The following is a 22772-nucleotide window of genomic DNA, read 5'->3' as shown; positions in this document are numbered from 1 at the left end:
CTATACTGATGCTCCTGAGGTGAAGTTGTTATAGAGGAGGTGTGGATCTATAAAGATGCATTAACAATTTACAGGAAGCTCTGTTTCCTCCCATATGTTTAATTTCGCAGCCAACAACAGGGTTGTTTATCATACATTCTTGAAAAACTGCTTCAAATGAGGATCAAATATTAGGAATACAGAAAGCACAGCTCCAGAACATTAATGATACAGTATAGCAAAATTAATGGTGTAAGGGAAAGGAGAGACGTTAATATTTTTTGAATGTGTAAATGAAGGTTTACTGTATTTATGTAGTTCTATATTTAGAGAAGCTAAATCACAAACTCATCATTGGTTAATTAGAAGGTAATTAAAATTGTAGCACAGTGATTGGATAAATAGTTAATGAAGGCTAGGTGAATGAATAAAGGAAATCTGGTGAAATTAGTGTGAACATTTGGGGAAAAGCAAAGATACAAATGTTATTCACACAGTGCATCAGTCTTAACAGATAACCAATATCCTTCTAGTATTAATTGATAAAATTAATTCTCCAAAGACTAAAGGAGCTTTCGCTCTCATTCTCCCCTTCAAAGTATCCTGCACAGAAATGCAGATTTATCTGACTGCTACTTCAATTTTCACTCATTTAAAGCATGTGAAATTGTTTTGCGAAACTTTGTTTACAACTTATTTGCTGGTGTCTTAAGAATCTATTAGAGTAAATTGGCGCATGTGCTAACCATTCCTACAGAACAAGCTGGCTCAGCCTAGGCTCCTGACCAGATCCAGCTGACTAGCTAGTTTTCAAAACCAGCGGAGTGGTTTCTGCAGAGAGAACTGTGCTTGCTTTTGATAATTACCTCAGCTTTATAAAATCAATCAGCCTGAAGGGAAGACCTCATTACAGATCTGACAAGATAGACTCCAATTTCAATACCAGAACAACTCTCTGCCCTCAGGCCTGAAATCCACAATTATTTATTTTATTTAGAAAGAGACACCCATAATATAGCACCTCTGGGCACGTTCTCAGGCAAGTATTAAACAGATAACCTAATGGTCAGTATGTTAGCAACCTGCCCTTTTCCCGTCACTCAAGAAGAAAATTGGTCAACAGGAATTGCAGCATGGCCTAGAGCCAGCTGAAAGCAGACACTGATGAATCACCACCTTCCTAATCCTCCACTCCCAAAGATGGAGAGAGAAGGGTAGTTGCAAGTTCCCAGGGCTAAACTAGAGAAAAATAAGACTTTCTCTTCTCGGTTTCTCTGAAGACTGCCAGACTTTATCCTAAGGAAAATGATAGATCGCCTGTCTACCATCTGTCACTTTGAACTGTTCTATCAAATCAACATTTTTTGAACTTTGTTTTCATTGAGGAATGTGATTTTGCTGTGTTTCCCAAGCCTTAAATTGAACAGGGGAAAAAGAGTCCTGAAGCGTTCTTCTTCTTGAAGTTAGAAATATGTATTTTGCTTTCCTGCTCACAGAACTCAAACATCTTAACACATTTAGTTCAGACTTTTCACAAATAATTCACCTTTACCAGGCCTGGGAGATGTCAGCCTCACAGGAAAAGCACAAAGCATTGGAAAATATGGATTTAGAGAGAAATGGACCTTCCCTATTCCAGCTCTAGTGTCACTGCTAGCAGTGTTCTAATAATACACCCACCACTTGAAAGTGAGCGCTAATTAAAGCTTTGGGAGGAGGCATTTCAGTTGTAAGGGGGGAAAATATGGTTCTTTCATGATGGAAAGTTCAAGGTGGTAACAAATATGGTCTCCTTTCCTAAAAATAGTATAAGCAAAGAGCAATCACTGACTGTACTGTGTGTTGCACTTGGTCACTCAGTCATGTCTGACTCTTTTCAACCCTAGCAGCCCACTGGGTTCCTCTGTCCATGGGGATTCTCCAGGCAACAATACTGGAGTGGGTTGCCATGCCCTCCTCCAGAGGATCTTCCCAATCCAGGGACCCAACCCAGGTCTCCCACACTGCAGGCGGATTCTTTACCAACTGAGCCACCAGGGAAGCCCAAGAATGCTGGAGTGGGTAGCCTATCCCTTTTCCAGGGGATCTTCCCTATCCAGGAATCAAACCTGGGTCTCCTGCATTGCAGGCAGATTCTTTACTAGCTGAGCTACTACTCCCAGCATTATGTATTAATGTTTTTACCTTGATGGCTGTATATTATCTGAAAAAGAGGGTTATAACATGAATGCAAAGCTAATATCTTCTAAGCCATAAATAGGATATAGTGTGATGGCCTAAGTAGCCACACTATTCAAATTTGGGGACAAATGCCTATAAATCCCCAGTTGAGTTAGAAGAAGGGAGCTCACACTTATTTAGTGTCTGATATGTGATAGACCTTAGACATACATCCTTTCCTTTAATTTTCCTCACTTCCTTCTAAGAGGAGTCATTATCATCCCCATTGTCCAGTATAGAAATGATCTCAGAGAAATCAAGTGACTTGTTTTATACCCCTTTAAGTGGCACATCTAGTATGTAGAAAATATGGATTTGAAGCCAGGTCTGACTCTAGAGCAGCATGTAAGATTTTCAGTGATGATGGAGATACTTTGTACTGTACTGTGCAATACAGAAGCCACTAGCTACATGTGGCTATTGAGCACTTTAAATGTGGCTAGTGCAACTGAGGAACTGAGCTTTTTATTTTACTTCACTTAAACTTCTATTTCAATGGTTGAATCTGTTTAATGGTTCTTGTGTTGGATGGTACATCTCTAGGGATTGCCTTGACTGCAGTTTGTAAAGCAGGAATCTGTAACCTGGTGTCCATAGAAATACTAAGAGAAGATCCATATATAGGGTTTCTATTATAGTGTTTTCTTATAAAGAGGTCTTAGTCGGTAGAAGGACTGTTTTGTTTCTTGGAAAGGGAAAGTGAAGTTATGCAGAGTCGTATTCAGGAGTACAGTGTATGATAGATAGTCTATCACCACTCCCCCAAGAGTCATCAGGGATCCTAGGATAGAAGGGATATGCTGCTGCTGCTGCTAAGTCGCTTCAGTTGTGTCCAACTCTGTGCGACCCCATAGATGGCAGCCCACCAGGCTCCTCCGTCCCTGGGATTCTCCAGGCAAGAACACTGGAGTGGGTTCCCATTTCCTTCTCGAATGCATGAAAGTGAAAAGTGAATGTGAAGTCGCTCAGTCGTGTCCGACTCTTGGCGACTCCATGAACTGCAGCCTACCAGGCTCCTCTGTCCATGGGATTTTCCAGGCAAGAGTACTGGAGTGGGTAGAGGGGATATGAGGAATGCTGAATTAACTCCCCAAACCATATTTCTTTCTCCTTTCATAACAGCTGTAGCAGCCAGTTGCTTGGCATCTAGGGTAGGCAACACAACTATTGAACCCAAAATTGTAGCTGAGTTCAGTTCTGTACACATTTCTAGAGTCTGTACAATATTGTACAAGGCACCATGCCAGGCATTTTGAATAAGGAGAAATTTTAAAATATGACTGGGGCATAAAGCCTGTCCTCACAGAGTTTACAACTTAGTGGTCATGTGCTAAGGCAGGAGGGAAGGGAGAATAAGACAAATACTCAGAGAACTATAACACAAGTCATGCATAGGAACAGTGCAGATTAAGACTTGAGGAAGGTCAGAATGGTGTTTATTAGTAATACTGCTTATTAGCTGTGTGACCTTGGGAAATTAAAGTTCTGTAAGTTTACCTTTCTTTGTTGTAAATGGGAATAATAACTGGAAAATAGAAGAGTGGGATAAAGAATATAAGGCAGGACACATTCTTTTTTTAATTTCAATTTATTTTAATTGGAGGCTAATTACTTTATAATATCGTGGTGGTTTTTGCCACATATTGACAAAAATCAGCCACAGGTGTACATGTGTCCCCCCCATCCTGAACCCCCTCCCACCTTCCTCCCACCCCATCCCTCTGGGTTGTCCCAGAGCACCAGCTTTGAGTGCCCTGCTTCATGCATCGAACTTGCACTGATCATCTGTTTCACATATGGTAATATACATGTTTCAGTGCTATTCTCTCAAATCATCCCACCCTCGTCTTCTCCCACAGAGTCCAAAAGTCTGTTCTTTATACCTGTGTCTCTTTTGCTGTCTTGCATATAGGGTTGTCATTACCATCTTTCTAAATTTCATATATATGCATTAATATACTGTATTGGTGTTTCTCTTTCTGACTCACTTCACTCTGTATAATAGGCTCAAGTTTCATCCACCTCATTAGAACTGCTTCAACTGTGTTCTTTTTAAATAGCTGAGTAATATTGCATTGTGTATATGTTCCACAACTTCCTTATCCATTTGTCTGCTGATGGACATCTAGGTTGCTTCCATGTCCTAGCTGTTGCACATTCTTCACAGTCAATGAATGGTGGTTTCCCTGGTGGCCCTGCTCCATTGCTGTGTATGTATTGGGTTGGGTGGAAGTGTATGGGAGAAGGCATCATGAAGGAAATAGCATCTGAGATAAACCTGAGAGGAAGGATAGTCTTTTGAAGGTTAGGAATCAGGAGGTAGGTGGAGGAGCACTGTGAGCCAAAACTGTGGAAGTAGGAAAGAACTGGAATGATTCAGTGAATGCTAGGTAGTCCCATTTTGCTAGAGTGTCAGCCTTTTCTACCTAAACTGTGATACCCCACACTAGCAGGATCAGCATCACCTGGGAACTTGTTAGACGAGCAGAACACAACCCAGACTTATTGAATCAAATCTGCATTCTGACAAGATCCCTGGGGAACATGTGTGACCATTAGACAGTAGAGAACAAGCTGGGGCATCATAGGAGACAAGTCTCAGAGTGGCAGGGCCTTATTAGGAAGGACTTGACCAAGGAGTTTGGGGAGCATTAAAACATGCTTGGAGGATCACCATCCTTAAAAATCCACCTGTCATCTGCATCACACCTTGAAAAACGTGACTTAAGCATCATTTTGGCTCTGAAAGTGCTTATGCTCACCACCATGCATGCAGGCTTCTTAGCAGAAGAGGACTTTGGCCATTTTCTTTCTCCTTGCTTCCCCATTCCCTTCACTTTCCCAATCATCTTTTACATCTACCCTTGCTTCAGCTAAACCAGTTATACAGAGTATTGAACTCTCAAACTTGACAAAGTAGGTTTCATTTGTTTGACATCAGCTAAGACCTGGAGCTGAGAAATGTTCATTTGTTTTGGCTGCTAACCCCTGTGCTGGAGAGTGATATTGCAGTCCAAATCTTTTTAGAAATTGTAAATATTCCCTCAGAAGTAGCAGGTGGGAATTGCTGGGTAGCAAGAGTTAAAAATGTGGAATCTGAAGTTTTTAGGCCACAACTGAGGGAGGAGGAGGGGCTCCTAGGGATGGATAAATCCTACAAAAGCACCTGCCAGCACCTCAAAGTCTGGCTATTATTCTACCCCCTTACTTCAAGAATTTTAAATTAAAAAGTAATTTGAAGACCCTCTTTCCCCCTCTACCATGGAGTCCCATATCTGATTTTAAACTGAAGTCAATTGGAAAATAGGACTCAGGTTACATAAATCTGTTTTATGCACAAATTAGCTATAATGCTCCTTTTGCCAAAAACTGATATTCTGTTTTTTCAACATTGATGTCTGTCTGGAGATTGCCGCCTTGAATTGAATTTGCTAGATTTCTCAAGACATGACCATTTTCTTTTAAAGAGAACTAGTCCAGAGTAGAATTGTATTTCTTTTTGCTAAGGTTGAACCACCTTAAGTCTGTGGGCTGCAGCTGCAAATGGGAAGTGGCAGGGACCCACAGGGTCACATTTTGGTGCTGTAACCTGGGGCAATCATTAAAAGTCTTAGATTGCTTCAAGAAGGTTAGTCCTAATTTGACCTGATAGTAGAAAGCTCTGTAAAGTAAATTGTGGCAGTGACTATTACAGCAGCTGGGCACAAAGAGATCATTGATCTTCTTTGAGGAGAATCATGGAAATTCTTCAGTGCTTTCCACAAAGCCCAGAAATCATTTGCATCTGTATTGCAGACATCATTGCATGTGAACTCCTTGACCTGCAGACTGGACAATTCACTGGGAACCACACTTCATTCCAAGATGTTTCATCCCCTGGTTCCATTGGATAATAAATGTCGTTCTACAAGGACCCCCTCCCCACCCTTCCACAATATGCGTATTTTCTAAAGTGGCCTCGTATGTGTTATGAAGTCAGACAATCTATATTTTGACATGACATGAAGTAACAGCTGGTCAACTGTCTAAACCTGTCAACCTGGTTTTAGATGAGATTACATTACCGCATGGACTTGTTTCATTGTGAACTTAAGATACAGAAATAGCAGAAATCTATAACACTGGTGTTTATTATCTATTTTCCTTTATCAATCCATGCTTCCTTTTAGACAAACTGTATATTTTGTAGAGTTAGGTGATGAGGAGATAAGACGGGAGGAGAAATGAATGAGCAAGGATCAAAGTTTTACTAACGTTATCCTCAGGAATAAAAGGTCAAATGCTATGAGAAATTTATAAGACTTTAGAACATTTTTTGTTCTGTTAATTGTTGGTGACTCCCTCATTTGTTTTTCTTTCAGTGATTATCAGTAGAGTCCATAAGAAGTTAGACATCTCATCTGCTCATTTTAGGGGCATTAAGCAAGTTAACAATTGAACGAAATGTATCGCTAGTGGTAAAGAACCTGCCTGCAATGCAGGAGACATAAGAGATGCGGATTCGATTCCTGGGTCGGGAAGATCCCCTGGAGGAGGGCATGGCAACCCACTCCAGTATTCTTGCCTAGAGAATCCCATGGATGGAGGAGCCTGGCAGGCTACAGTCCATGGGGTTGCAAAGGGTCGGACACAACTGAGTGACTAACACACACACTCAAAGTAGATCACATATACATGACACAGAAAAGATCCTAAAAGTACCTATTGATTTACTGATTTATAGGTTGGTTTAATGCCACTTAAAGGAGGAATGAAACAGTACAATAAAAGTAGCTAAGAAGCGCTAGTGTCATAGGAATTTGCTATGTCTATAGATCTTGTTCTTGAACTACAATCTTTGGAGACTGTATTGGATTTTGGATAATGTAAAATGTGGATTTGTATTCAATGGATGAGCCTTCTGGGTGGGATGTCTCTCCTTGATATGAGATCTTTTTCTATAAGTAACAAGGCTGAGATAGTGTGCTACATTATCAGAATTTTCATATATTTGAATCATTTATGAGGTGGATACACAGAAAGTAGTAGAAATCTCAGTCTTATTCAGTGCCAAACAAAAATCTGTATATTAGTACAGGTTAGTCCTAATTTGACCTGATAGTAGAAAGCTCTGTAAAGTAAATTGTGGCAGTGACTATTACAGCAGCTGGGCACAAAGAGATCATTGATCTTCTTTGAGGAGAATCATGGAAATTCTTCAGTGCTTTCCACAAAGCCCAGAAATCATTTGCATCTGTATTGCAGACATCATTGCATGTCTTTAGGGACTTAAATACTTAAGTCTCTAAAGTTATCATCTGGGAGTAAATAAAAGAGAAGAACGATTATAGTCAAATGTCTACGACTAAATACATTTAATTCATCAGATTTTGTTCTTGGACTCCTTCAGTTTTTAGAAAACAGTACAAACAGCAATAAAAGACTCAATGATGAAAGTAAGGTATATCCTTGGAGGGCAAATTCAGACCAATCTCCTCACATTCTATGTCAAAAATTCAAGATGTTATAAATGGAAATTAGCAGTTAATATTTATTGAGCATCTGCTATATGCCAGATGTGATGCAGAATGTTCCACATACATGATGTCATGTAATCTTATTTTTAACAGTCCCACGAGTTAGTGTTATTAGCCTCCTTTTACAGCTCATAGCTCTGAAGCTCTGTAAGATCCTCAGTCATCTACTTAATAAGGCAGAAAAATGGACTAATATATTATTCTATGAAATTATCAAATGTGAAAGAAAAAATTCTTCTGATTAACCATTATTAATGAGAACCTCCTAATCCCATGCATTCCTTTCAATCAAGATTTTACCATCCTGTAGTATAGTATTCAAATGATGGAGATGCATTTGAAATTTAATTATTTTAAGTAATATTGATATAATCAGCATCAGAACTTTTAAACTGTGTCATTAATTCTTTATTCTAACTACATGAGTTCATAGAATGAGTCAGCTACCCCACCCTATTGAGAATTCATTCATTCAACACTCACTATGTGCCAGGCATGATGCTAGGCACCAAGATGCTAGAGATATGGCTATAGGAGAGAAAGAGAGACAGATCCTCCTTAGAAGAGCTACTTACAAACTTCAAACTTCCAGGGGAAAAGTTTGTTTTAATTCACTTCGAATATGTATATATATGTTTGCTTATCTTTGCAACAGCACTGTGAAGTGTTATCATTCCCCTTTTACACATTATGAAGGTAAGGACAATTGCATAAATTGCCAGAAGTTACCCAAATAGGACTTCCCTGGTAGCTCAGCTGGTAAAGAATCTGCCTGCAATGTAGGAGACCCCGGTTCGATTCCTGGGTCAGGAAGATCCCCTGGAGAAGGGACATTCTACCCACTCCAGTATTTATGGGCTTCCTTGGAGGCTCAGACGGTAAAGAATCCGCCTGCAATGTGGGAGACCTGGGTTCGATCCCTGAATTGGGAAGATCCCCTGGGGGAGAGCATGGCAATGCAGTCCAGTATTCTGGAGAATCCCCATGGACAGATGAGCCTGATGGGCTACAGTCCATGTGGTTGCCGAGAGTCGGACATGACTGAGTGACTAAGATAGTAAATGATAGGGCCAGGATTTGAACCCCAATCTCTCAGGCTTCAAAGCATATATTGTTTCCACTATAATATTCTATCTTCCATGGAACTTGTTTTGATCAGCCTGATATCACAGAAAGAAATAACAAGAAAAGTCTTAGAATAGTACACTAATCATATTGGACTCTGTGACTATTCAAGTGCAAGAAATACATTCATTTGTAAATTATATAAAAGTTAATCTTCTTTGAAAATAGTCTTGGTTATGATCTGAATGTTTTCTAGTGTTAGTGTTAGGTGCTCAGTTGTGTCCGACTCTTTGTGACCCCGTAGACTGAAGCTCGCCAGGCTTCTCTGCCCATGGCATTCTCCAGGCAACACTACTGGAGTGTGTTGCCACTTCCTTGTCCTGGTGATCTTCCCAACCCAGGAATTGAATCGGGGTCTCCCGCATTGTAGCTGGATTCTTTACAGTCTGAGCCAGATAGCAATTGGTCTTTGTTTCTTTAGTTCTGGTCATGGTAGGGATTTAATAGGACATGGGTAGGATGCAGCGAATGGTTGAGTTAAGACACAGAAGCAAGTTTTTATTTTTTCACTTAGTTACTCAGATGATGTAAAGGAAAATGTTTGACAAGTCCCAGAAGACATTTTAATGGAGATGTTCCAAGTGGAATCTACAAATGGTATTTGTTCCATGGGCTGAAAACAGCATAGAGATACTTTTCATTAAAAACAAGAATGTGAAGCCATTTTGTTAGCACCTTAACATTCATTTTACTGAAATTTGGTTGACCTTTAACTGACTGGATTCCAAATTTTTATTGACATTTTACAACAATTCCTTAAGAATTGTACAGCTATGGGCTACAGAAAAATTGAGAGTTAAGAGTGAGCCATAGCAAGCCAACTTGATTCCTCTTTTGATTGGATTAGAGGACCAGTAGATAAAAGACTTAGGAAAAATCACCTAACTTTGGATTTTTAACAAAGCTCTTGATTCCACATTTCATGAAGCTTTAATTGAAACACTTTAAATTCCAGGTGCTGCTGCCAGAGGAGTAAGAAACTATCTCTGTTCACCCCTGACTGAAACATATAAGACTTGGGAATAAAAAATGCCTTTTGCCATTTTATATTGTGTGGTAGCGACTGGTAAAGTGACCATGCTCTGAGATCATTTGAAGAGGATGGGATTAATACTACCCAAACCTGGATTGTAATTTCCCATCATTCCAACTACTAAATAACTCCCTTGCAAGTTTTATATCTTTGTTTCCTTTTCTGGTTTGCTTATAGTTTTCCTTTTTGGAAATCCTTATATTATTGTTGGCAGTGACTTTAACACCAGGATAGGTGGGCTACAATCCAGGGGGTCGCATAGAGTCAGACACAACTGAGTAACTAAGCACACACACACACATAGTCTAATGTTACATCTGCATCAATTCAACAATCCTTGCAATGAAAGAAAGGGAAAAAATGTCAAGAGATAATCTAAAAAATATGTGACCAAACTTTTCGAAGAAAGAGTAGGTCCATCCATAGCTGTATTTAAAGAGGGTCCTAGCTCTTTAGGCTTCCCAGGTGGTGCTAGTGGTAAAGAACCTGCCTCCTACTGCAGGAGATGTAAGAGACGCAGGTTCAATCCCTGGGTCAGGAAGATCCCCTGAGAAGGAAATGGCAATCCACTCCAGTATTCTTGCCTAGAGAATCCCATGGATAGAGGAGCCTGGAGGGGCTACAGTCCATAGGGCCACAAAGAGTTGGACATGACTGAAGCAACTTAGCACGTAGCACTATCTCTTTCAGGGAGGTGATAGCCATAATGTTATTTATGGTCATAAACGTTAATTTCCAAGAAACAGGAAGGATCTTACAAATGACAGAGCTGCAGCTCTTACAAAAGACAGAGTCTTATAAAACCCTGTATTTTAATTCTGTACTTATCAACAAGATCTGTAAAAATGGCAGAGGGCAACTAATTGGCTTTAAGGAATCCACCTGTTACTGCCAAACTTTTAAGATAGACACTTTTCCTCTAGTGGCTCATACAATAAAACCTAGAGACATCCCTGTCCTTAATGGAGTCTGGATTTGGCTTTCTTTTTCTTCTTTAGGGTTGAACCAGCTGCCCTTTGACCCTGCCAACAACAACGAGCCCCTGCAGTTTGGTAGTGCCAGTGGCCCTCTGGTCACAGAAGGCCTCATTGAGAATGGAGGGGAGTCAAGCAAGAAAAGAAAGAGAACAAATGCTCCTTCAGGTAAGCTAGGCAATAATCCATGCTCTTAGGCCAGTGCCACTGAGTCAACACTGTCCCAGAGCCTTGTATGTGGTGGGCACTGGTCTAGGATTTGTAGGAGCTATAGAAATGAGAAAGAGGCCCCTGCCCTCAAAGAATTCATGGTGGAATAGAGGGAGGAAAAAGCACATACTTAAATAACTCTAATCATAAAAGAGAGTATTGTCAGCACTGTGGTGAATGTGTAAAAGGGAAGCAAACCTATGGGAGCACAAACAGGGGATGAGTTTCAGTCAGCTTTGGGCATCATGGAACACTTCAAAGCAGACGTGGCATCTGTAGCTGGCCCTTGAATGCATAAGCTTAAGACAAGAAGAGATGAATAAAAAACATTCGATTTATGCAGAAAGAATTACATGAATGAATGATGTCACTGGACATCTTTCTTTGTATGTACAAGTAGTAGGAACCGTCACTTGTACTTCTCATATGGATAACTGCCTATATTTGCATCTCCCCACCCCACCCCTGTTTCCCCCAGTACACACCATGCCCACATGTGTTCCATGCCCTCATAGCTCTCTTAGAACAGCTGATGAACAGATTGTTCTAAATCCTGTATAACAGCTAACTGAATTTTTAGCCTCCCCTGCAATTACCCCCATTGTTCATGCTCTGTTGGCCTAGTCGCATGTTATATTTCTCCAAAACAAGTGGGGGGGAAAATGGGAGAACCAGATCTTCACTGATCACTTCAAATATTAAGTGATTAAATATTGAAATATTAATATAAATATTAAAGTAAGAGAAAATATTTTTAAAATTTCATCTCTTTGTTACTTGGCTAGTCATTTGAAAATAGTATCTGTAATCCATAGAGACTGATCTGAGATTTTAATATAGGCCTAATAGACATGTGCATGGGGTTTGGGGTTTTGTTTCATTCTGTTTTTTACTATTACTTTGACATCTGCCTTATAAAATGGAGCATGTTTACAAACATACAACATCATGCCTGACTCTTAGATCATAGGTCTTTCTGCTTATAAATCAAGATATTTGTTCAATACAAGTTTGGAAAACAAAAATACAGTAAATCATTAGCTATCTAGAGCCCTCAAGAAAAGTGTGATTTTTTTTGTTTTTCGTGTTTTTTGGAAAGGTGTAGTATACAGCTAAGGAAATGGCTTGAGTTGTAATCCTAGCTCTCTCTGTCTGTGGCTGCAGGTGGATTTCTTAACCTCTCTGACTTTCACTTTCTTCAACTGTAATGGTAAAAATGGCACTAAAACCTCTTAAGATTATTAATAGAGTTAAATGAAATTAGGTAAATTGTTTAGCTTGATATCTGCACACACTTCCTCCCTTAATAAATCCCTTCATAAATGTTGCTATTTTGTTATTATATGATAATATTACAAACTTCATTGTTTTAAACATCAATGCATTTCACATTTTTAGGTTAAACATTGTGAATACAAATTGTGTATGTGTAACATCTGTCTTTTTAAGTCATATATTCAACATAATCTAAACTTTGCTTGACCATTTAAATGCAAAATTCCAGTCATTAGTCATTGTACTGTGATGGATATGAGTTTGAGTAAGCTCTGGGAGTTGGTGATGGACAGGGAAGCCTGGCGTGCTACAGTCCATGGGGTTGCAAAGAGTCAGACACGACTGAGTGACTGAACTGAACTCTGCTGCAATACTCTATTATACTTTTCTGGGTTTACTAAGGAATATAGACCTTTTAACTTTAAGCTGTCCTAGACTGTAGTGGCTTTTTAGTTATTACAACCACATCAGCCCCATTTTATCCACGTCCTGTCTCCTTTCTGCAGCCTGCACTCATCTCTAGTTTCTCTAACTGTCCCTTCTGTAACAGCCCCTTTTCTCCTTTTAATCAGTTACAAACTTAAAAAAAAAAAAAGAAAAAAAAAACAAGCAAGATCTCCAGGTCAGTGTTTTAAATGAATATGTTAAGTAAGAGTTAAATCAGCTGTGAGAGAACCTGCTATGGAGAGAGATGCATGATTTAGGGCATCAACTTTAAAACATCTATTTTGGCTGTTCTGACGCCTTTTTTCATCACCTAGTTTTTCCACTGTGTTCGTGGTGAGTGATGTACTAGTTTAGAATAATACCTCCAGAACATTGGTTAGCTCATGAGGGTGGAGAAAAGGGGCATGTATTAATCTGAATTGTGTGAACTGACTTTTAAAGAATTGCAGTTTTATTCCTAATGAGCATACTCAGTGAGAGCAAAGTAACTGTTGCAGATATAGGATTTTAGCAGTAGATTATGTTAATCTATAATTAGCAGAATCAATTTGCATTCAAATAATGAATATGCATAAGCTCTTAAAAAACAGTATGTTCTTAAAAATAGGTGAACTAGGCCCCTGGCAGGCTCTATTATCTCCCTTGTAATCTTTTTCACACTATTTCCTTAGTGAACCCTTTCTTTGTAAGTATAATAGTACAGTGGTAAGTCCAGCCCAGGTTAAATTACCACAAATTCTAAATTAGTGTAGTCCAAATTAATGAGATTTTACTATACAAGGAGTCTCATAATTGTTCAGCTGGCAATCTTATGGTATTATAAATGAGCAGATTGTTTTATAAGGGTATTGTCTTCCTATGCAGTTCTGCCGGAGCCAGCCGGCAAAGTCGATCAGGTCCCGAGTATGTGCAAGACGCGGCTGAGAAAGAATACTACAGCTAAGATGGGGTCGAGAGGATCAGACACGTCTCCACAAAGGGAAGCGGTCTGACCATGACTTTATTCAGCATCTTATATTTATACAGGAGAGCAAGAGAAAAACAAGACAGTTAACATTTTTCTTGGCTCACCTCTACATCTTACGAAAAGTCACAAGAAATCTTGAGAGCATGGGAATGGCACCCTGTTATTATTTCTTACACCAGATAACATTTCCTTGTGAGTGAGAAGTTTGTCCAGAACTCCAGGTGTCTGAAGTTAATAGTCGCCTAATCTCTGGGGTGGCGGGACAGAGAGCTATGCTTGCAAGCAAACCCTCAAGGACTGAGGCAGCTCCCAGGGCTGTGTCCTTTAGATAAAGGACCCCGTTCTCATGGGCAGCTCCCCGCACAGTTCTAGACAAAAGGAAGAGGGAATATATTTTGTGAGTAGGAACTTCCTGCTTCTTTTATCACCATTGCCTGCATCCTAGCAAGAAGGAAAGCCAGGGGCTACCAGCCATTTCAGTTCTAAGCTGAGATACTCATGCAGCCATTACATTGCTCAACCCTGTGACCTCTTTGAATCAAAACTCTCTCTCTCCCTCTCTATCACAACACATGATGGAGAGTTCCGTGCCTGCAGCTCTGGTTCCTCACTGTACATTCTATTCTTCCTTTCCCACCCCTCATACCTCACCCTTTTCTACAAACTGCCTCTCCCTTTTTATACTAGAATTGATCTCTTAAAGGTCCCCAGCAACCTCCAGATTGTCACAGTCAGTGGCCCTTTGACAGGTCTCAGCCACCTTGACCTGTTTGCTTCATTTCATGCTGTTAAAACTTCACCTTGCTTGAATTCTTTCTACTTCTGCTTTCCTTCGCAATACACTTTGCAGATTCCTCTTCCTTTTCCGACTCTTTCAAGCATTCTTTCTCCTTTTCTTCCTGCCTCTGCTTTAAGTGAGTATACTATTATCCACGGGCTTCCCTCATGGCTCAGATGGTAAAGAATCCACCTGCAATGCAGGAGACCCAGGTTTGATCCCGGGGTGGAGAAGATACCAGTCCAGTATTCTTGCTTGGAGAATCCCATGAACAGAGGAGCCTGGCGGGCTACAGTCCATGGGGTTGCAAAGAGTCAGACACGACTGAGCAACTAAGTATGCATGCGCTATTATACACATTTATAGGTAAAGAAATAAAGGATGAATAAACTTTCCTAAGAATGAGCATTTAGCAAGTGGTTTGACTAGACCTGCAACTCCAAAGCTTTTCTCTAACTACTTTCCCAGAAGTACTGTGTCTGTAGATATTAGGAGTCTGGGTCTGTTATTAAAATGCATAGTAAGCATTGGTGGCACACTAGGGAAAGCTGTGTTTGAGAGTAAGGTGAGCAGCACTTGGCTTTGATATCTCTAGGATCCCTTCAAAGGTGGAGATCCCATTGTCCCTTCTTTTCAGCTACTCCCCCAACAAGTTTTCTATTTCCACCAAGGTTGTCTGCTACCTTTCTCCAAATAGGCAATGGGCCTGCCTACTTTGGGACCTTGCTCACGCCATTTACTTTGCCTGGCATGCTTGTCGTCTTCTTTCACATGTCAAAATCGTGTCCAAGGGACAGCACCTATTACAAGTCACACCTTCTCCAGGAAGCCTTCTGGAGCATCCTAGTTAGAATTATTCACTTATACCTCTGAAACTCCTTGGTCATTATATGCACATGAATCACTTGCTACTGATTATAGACCACCTTGAACTATTGGCTATCTGTTCACACTAATGTATCTTAACTTTTCAACTCAGTCATCAGCCCCTGATTGGAAGGGCCCCTGTGCCATATGTTTTTTGGCAGAGATACAGTCTTGCATTGGAGAAGGCGATGGCACCCCACTCCAGTGTTCTTGCCTGGAGAATCTCATGGGCAGAGGAGCTTGGTAGGCTGCAGTCCATGGGGTCGCCAAGAGTTGGACACGACTGAGTGACTTCACTTTCCCTTTTCACTTTCATGCATTGGAGAAGGCGATGGCACCCCACTCCAGTGTTCTTGCCTGGAGAATCCCAGGGACGGGGGAGCCTGGTGGGCTGCTGGCTATGGGGTCGCACAGAGTCGGACATGACTGACGCGACTTAGCAGAAGCAGCAGCAGTCTTGCATACAATAGATGTTAAAGAAATGTTTGTTGACTGATCACATATCTGGCAGAAGAATTACTTTCCCTTTGCCTTAATATTCCGTTATTCTCTTGTCACTCACATGGTAGACCTGTGCACAAGCTAGGCACTCAGTATCTAATGTTGATTAACTAACTGCCTCACTCATCCCTAAAGGTCAGACTCCAGACATTCATGAGATTACATCCCTAGAGCAACCACACATTGAATCTGTGTGCTTGTGAAACAGATACCAACCCTAATGGAATCTTTTCCTCTTAACTGGATGAAATTTCACGTGTGCCCAAGGGAAACTGACAGCTGGAATTGGGTGTCCTGTCCCAACTCCTCTGTGAAGTAGATCCATAACCTGAATTATATATTAGTGTGTATTTGGCCATAAACTCTTTCTATGTGGATCTGGCTGCTTTGCACTCTTAAGGTGAGTTCAGAACTCTTCAGTGTGTTTGCTCTCAAATTTTACCTTTTCCCCATGGAAATGTTTCCTGGTGATTCTGCAGCTGCACAGATTTTCTAAGATTGTGGTGAGTCCGCTTATTCACATGGTTCTCTATGGCCAAAGAGTTAGAAACATTTTAAACCCTTGTCAAATCGTAGTGCCAAGTTCCTATCCAGGAGATACCAGCTGTCTCGTGGTTTGAGATCCACCTGGATTTGTAGAAGCAGAAATACCAACCCTTTTCGCAAATGCTTCCACTGAAGTGGAAGAATCTATGAGTCAGCAAGGCCAACCAGATGGTGACTAAAATAAAATGCACTGTTTTAAGCACCAACATCACAATACACTGGCATTCTAATAAGATGCCAGCTCATTGAAAGAGTGGGCAACTAATTCGGGGATAATTATGATACCAGAATGATCATCCAGATGTGGACATAGTCCTGCCTCTATTGCCTTCCCTCATAGTTCTGTATTGAAAGATAAGTTTGCGTTTAATTATGTGATGCCTAATACTGGCAAAAATAAGCAATTTTGCCAAAGTTCATGTGAATAATGAATAGCTCAGTATGAAAAGAAGAGCCTTCAACCATTTTCCATTTGCAATAATGATTGAACCCTAAGAGTACAAGTTTTCCAGGAAGACCCTTGAGTTCAATGATAATTTGCATCGATATTGTGATTCTTTCTCTTAATATATTTTCATATTCATTTCACTTTCCAGATGAGGTGCCAATAACCAGAGAGGAGACATAACTTTGACTGAGATGGAGTGGCATCACCAGGAATGTTAGGATATTCTAAGGACCTCCAGACAGTTTCTAAACTGGATCATAGACTCCTAACTCAGTTTTCACGGTTTCCTTTAGAATTCCTAGAAGTCAGAATGAGACTTGACAATATAAAAGACAGTGAGCAGTTCCAGCACTGCCAAGACTAAATTAACAAGGAGGAGAGGTTCAGTCAGACATAAAGAAGAACTATGTTGGAATGAGTTATCAGAGGAAGTTGTTTAAGCCTGCTTGGAAAAGAAATATAAAAATGGGATCAACACTCATCTGCCTGAGAGTGCTTTTGTTCCTTTCTTACCTAGAAGAGGGGCAATGAACCAGGGAACTTTTTAATGACACTTTCAGCCCTTTGATTTACCTCAGCCTCACAAGGCTAAGACTTTTATTTCATATGTACTTTGAAGTCCACAAGTGAAAGCATTGATTGTTTTTAAAGAGAGAAAATGCCACCATTTTATATCTTGGTGTGTGGTATTTCTAGCATGTCAGCTGAATTATTATATTGCCAAAGGCAAGAAGAGCTTATTGTTCCTTGAGATGGAATTAAAATAAGAAAAAGAATAGACTAATAGCCCTACTCAATCTCTTTAGTCCTTTGGATGTTTTTATCTGGTTACAGTTTCAAAAAATAAAGCCCTATCTTGATAACTAGAGGATCAAAAAGTAAGCTGTCTTCTTTCTCAGTTCTGATAGAAACTCAGTCTGAAATTTTTCATCTTCAAGGACTGTCAGGAGGAGGGGAGATTGAGCATGGCACAGAAGACGCAAGATAGAAAAATGCAAACACACCTCTCTTAACTTGCTCCAACCATCTGAATAGCTTTGGAATGATTTTGTGACTTCTTGTACCTCCTAAGTTCTCTCACAGACCTGAAGTATGAGTCAGCCTCATGTGTTGGTAATATAGACGCTAATGATATAGGTGTTGAGTCATAGTATTTCAGAGTTGAAGGCAATCTTGTCTAACTCCATCATTTTCACAAATGAAGAAACTGAAAGCCAGCCAGAGAAGGGACTTTTCTAAAGTCATGTGATTAATTATGAATAGTAGCAGAACCAGAACTGCTTATTACCAGACCTTTATAATCATTTCAAGTTGGCTAGGACTATGGCATGTGATTGATTCATTTGTATTGAAGCAAGTTTATCTGTGACCTAGAGGAGCTGCCTTCCTCCATGCTAGTAGTATCAATATTGCATGATTTGTAGCAAGCTAACGCAGTGGTATATAGGTCCCATATCTGTTCTGTCTGCCACACAGGGAAGGGCCCTTTGATCTCAAACTAGAAAAATAGTTTGAATCTGGGAAACACCTATGAGGAAATTGCTTTTGTAGAGCTACAAGTCCAGCAGCTCAGCAAATCACAGAAGCAGCTCTTTGTGATACCTGCTTACTTGGCAGGAAACAGTTTGTTTCCCCCATCCCAGCCTACCCTACAGCCACTACATCCAAATAGGAAAAAATTTCATAATGGTGTTTTGTCTGTTATTTAAGCTTTGTCGCATAATTTTGTCTAGAGGATCTCTTTCAATTTCTCGATTTTGAGGGTAAAGACTTGTCTGATAAAAATCGGTTTTAGGTCAGTAAAATCCAATTTCACAGTAAAAGGATTCTTGGATTTGGAAAGGTTGTTTCTCTCCTGTTAGCTTAGTAAAGTCATCAAAGCAAGTGTTGTTCTTGACTTTGAGGTTTATTTGGGCCTCTGTGGCCTCACTGGCCTCAGAGAGAAATAAGCATACTTAGACATGTTATAGGAGAAGGCAATGGCACCCCACTCCAGTACTTTTGCCTGGAAAATCCCATGGACGGAGGAGCCTGGTGGGCTGCAGTCCATGGGGTTGCTAGAGTTGGACACGACTGAGCGACTTCACTTTCACTTTTCACTTTCATGCATTGGAGAAGGAAATGGCAACCCACTCCAGTGTTCTTGCCTGGAGAATCCCAGGGACAGGGGAGCCTGGTAGGCTGCTGTCTATGGGGTCGCACAGAGTCGGACACGACTGAAGCGACTTAGCAGCAGCAGCAGCAGCAGACATGTTATATGAAGAATACTGCAGACTGTGAGTTTGGTACTCGATTTGCCACTTGCAACTCTTTGGACCCAGGGCAAATCACAGAAGCCTTTTCCAGTTGCTACTTCTGCTAAATGGGAAAAGTGTTTTGAAAACTATCAGATACTACTTGTATAGTTACTACTACTGCTGCTTGTCGAGTCTGCGAGTGTGAGTGCTCTTCTCCTTTCAATTCTGAGTCAAACTGAGAGCAAATACAAAAAGCCACTTGAGGAACAAAATACAGTATCAACTTTATTATAAGTAAAACTATAAGAACATGACTTGGCCTAAGGCCTAATGAAGCTTCCTGCCATCTCCTGCTCCAAATCTCTACATTGATACTCACCGATAGGGAAGATTGAGTCAGCAGAACAGACCATTTACCTTATCATTGTCATTGAGCGTGATGCCCTAGGTCACAATTCAGTGGAAGCTAGAAATTAAGAGCAAGATGGGCCTCTGGGCCTGCCAACTGGAAAACAGTGCCTGTGCCCTAACTGAGTGCTGCTCACTTTAGAAGAGAGAAAGGGTCATGTTCAACTTGAGGACATTTTGACCCAAGAGCCAGAATGAAGAGGTTAAACCAGAAATGAGCACTTATTTTTATTCTAATCTTACTAATCAGATAAGTGGATGTTCCTCCTGTGCCAAAGAGCAAGCAAGGGTGGAGAGAAAACCCAGAGAAGTTTCTATAGTACTGTCTGTCCTCTCTCACAAGTAGAATGGATGTTCTCTCCTCCCCATGGAATGATGCCAAGTGTGATGAGAACCTCCACCATCCCAACATTGCTGTTTATTTGCAGATAAATATGACTTTGGATTTTTCTATTTTCAGAATTCTTTTTAACAAAGGGAAACTAGCAATGACAGACCATTTCAAGGTACAAAAAACATGGTTGTTCTAGCACCATGTGTTATATTTAGATTTTTACTTCTCCATGTATAAAGTCAAGACAAATTCCAGATGGAATTCAACTTTCTATCATCTGATTTGGCCTCAGAGTAGTACCTTACAGGGAGGAGATTTCGTTTTCATGACTTTCAAACACAGACACCTTTGCTGCCATTTTAGCATTGTCATTTCACATGTGATTGCAGATTCTACATGCCTTCCTTTCCCTTCCATGACACCAGAGTGTAATACTTAAATACTTTATTACTACTACTACCAGTGTGCCAGACGCTGTTCTAAGTGTTTCAAATGTGTTAAATAATTTTACTTTCATGGCAACTCTATGATTATCCCCATTTTACTGACAAAGAAACAAATACAGAGAAGTTAAGTAATTTGTGCAAATAGTAAAGAAGTAGAGGAGATATGGCCCAAACCCAGACAGGATAGCTCTAAAGTTATTGTCAAAAATCAATTGAGTCAGAATGGAAATTGAGGAAGAGCCAGGCATCAATGTTTTTTAAAGGCATTGCAAATGATTTCATTATGCAGCCAGGCTTAAGGACCCGTTCAGCTACCCATACTGCATCTGAGCAACTAGATGTACTTAGGCCACTATGGTTCAGAATGATGGCCATTTGTAGTGCAGCAGTCCTTACTTTTCCATGGAGATATGTTCCAAGATCCCCCAGTTGATGCCTGAAACTGGGGATAGTAGCGATCCCTACATATACTGTATTTTTTCCCTATACATGCATCCTATGATAAAGTTTAATTTATAAATTAGGCACAGTAGGAGAATATCCAAATTGCCAGGATAACTACTCTTGTACTTTGCAGCCACTATTAAGTAAAGTAGGGGTTGCTGCTGCCGCTAAGTCTCTTCAGTCGTGTCTGACTCTGTGCGACCCCATAGACGGCAGCCCACCAGGCTCCCCTGTCCCTGGTATTCTCCAGGCAAGAACACTGGATGGATTGCCATTTCCTTCTCCAATTCATGAAAGTGAAAAGAGAAAGTGAAGTCGCTTAGTCGTGTCCGACCCTCAGCGACCCCATGGACTGCAGCCTTCCAGGCTCCTCCATCCATGGAATTTTCCAGGCAAGAGTACTGGAGTGGGGTGCCATTGTCTTCTCCGAAAGTAAGGGTTACCTGAACACAAATACTACTGATACCACAGCAGTTGACTCAATAACCTAGGTGGCTACTAAGTGACTTACAAGAGGGATACATTGGACAAAAGGATGATTCGTGTGGCAGGACAGTGGGGGATTTGATCATGCTACTCAGAACAGCATGCCACTTAAAACTTATGGATTGTTTATTTCTAGAATGTTCCATTGAATATTTTTGGACCAAATTTGACCCTGGGTAACTGAAACCGCAGAGAGCAAAACCATGGATACTATATTCTATGATAAAGAATGTCTAACATCTTATGTCAAGAACTGAAGTAACGGTGAAGCAGTATACCAGAAGGTGACAAAGTAATTGTGTATATGTTGACCATTCTAGGTATTTCAACACAGAAAGAAGTAACCACCTAATTTGTAGTTTTCTTTTTCTCTGCTCCATTTCCTGATATCCATTTTACTACCTATTGAAATAAAAGTCCATGATGATGAAATTTCCTCAAAAGGATTGGGAGACAGTCTTGATTTTGTTTTCCTATCTCAATTTCCCTGATAATAGGAGCTATTTAGTTTAAACCATGCAGGCTGTGGTATTTCCATTGAGCAATTGCTTGTGTAATAGAATTAACTTTAAAATATTTTGCTTCTCCTACATTTGAATTTTAAGCAAAAGCAGCTTTCATGTGTAAGCTGTTTTATGGGATGTGGTAAGTGAGGGTTGAGAAGAGTGACACAGAAAACCATTAGATGTCCAACTGCTCAAATGGAATGTGCTATTTTTCAGGGGAGAGAGGTTTCAGCAAGTGGCATTCCCTAGCTCCAGTCCCTTTCTTCTGCATATTTGATTCAATAACAATACAGGAGCAGCAGGTTTTATGAAATATTGATTGTATGCCAACCTCTATAACCAAGTGTTTTACATATATAAATTCAAGCAAACTTCATAACAAATCTGTAAAATAGATACCATTTTCTCCTTTGTTTATAGATAAGAAAACTGAGGCTTAGAAAACTTATGAAACTTTTTCAGGCTACAGTTAGTATATAGTAGTTCAGTTCAGTCACTCAGTTGCGTCCGACTGTTTGCGACCCCATGAACCGCAGCATGCCAGGCCTCCCTGTCCATCACCAACTCCCGGAGTCTACCCAAACCCATGTCCATTGAGTCGGTGATGCCATCCAACCATCTTATCCTCTGTCATCCCCTTCTCCTCCTGTCCTCAATCTTTCCCAGCATCAGGGTGTTTTCCAATGAGTCAGCTTTTTGCATCAGGTGGCCAAAGTATTGGAGTTTCAGCTTCAACATCAGTCCTTCCAATGAAGACCCAGGACTGATCTCCTTTAGGATGGACTGGTTGGATCTCCTTGCAGTCCAAGGGACCCTCAAGAGTCTTCTCCAACACCATAGTTCAAAAGCATCAATTCTTTGGCTCTCAGCTTTCTTTATAGTCCAACTCTCACATCCATACATGACCACTGGAAAAACCATAGCCTTGACTAGATGGGCCTTTGTTGACAAAGTAATGTCTCTGCTTTGTAATATGCTGTCTAGGTTGGTCATAACTTTCCTTCCAAGGAGTAAGCGTCTTTTAA

General features: G+C 40.4%; 1 protein-coding gene across 12 annotated transcripts in view; it reads left to right on the top strand.

Moving 5' to 3' along the window:
• ENOX2 (ecto-NOX disulfide-thiol exchanger 2) overlaps positions 1-22772 on the top strand; it is a 289405-nt gene that overhangs the window by 103157 nt on the left and 163476 nt on the right. For 8 of the 12 annotated variants that reach the window (XM_061408058.1, XM_061408062.1, XM_061408055.1 and 5 more), the window contains exon 3: positions 10872-11015. The exons of the other annotated variants lie outside the window; for them this stretch is intronic. Coding sequence is in view for 4 of the 8 variants with exons in the window: in XM_061408050.1 (XP_061264034.1) it covers positions 10872-11015 (144 nt within the window). In the remaining 4 variants the exon portion in view is untranslated. The remainder of the gene's footprint in view (positions 1-10871; positions 11016-22772) is intronic. 12 annotated transcript variants of the gene reach the window in all.

Source organism: Bos javanicus, chromosome X, assembly GCF_032452875.1.
Source record: "Bos javanicus breed banteng chromosome X, ARS-OSU_banteng_1.0, whole genome shotgun sequence".
NCBI lineage: Eukaryota > Metazoa > Chordata > Mammalia > Artiodactyla > Bovidae > Bos > Bos javanicus.
Note: the sequence above shows the minus strand (reverse complement) of the source record. Positions and strands in the feature narration are given on the sequence as shown.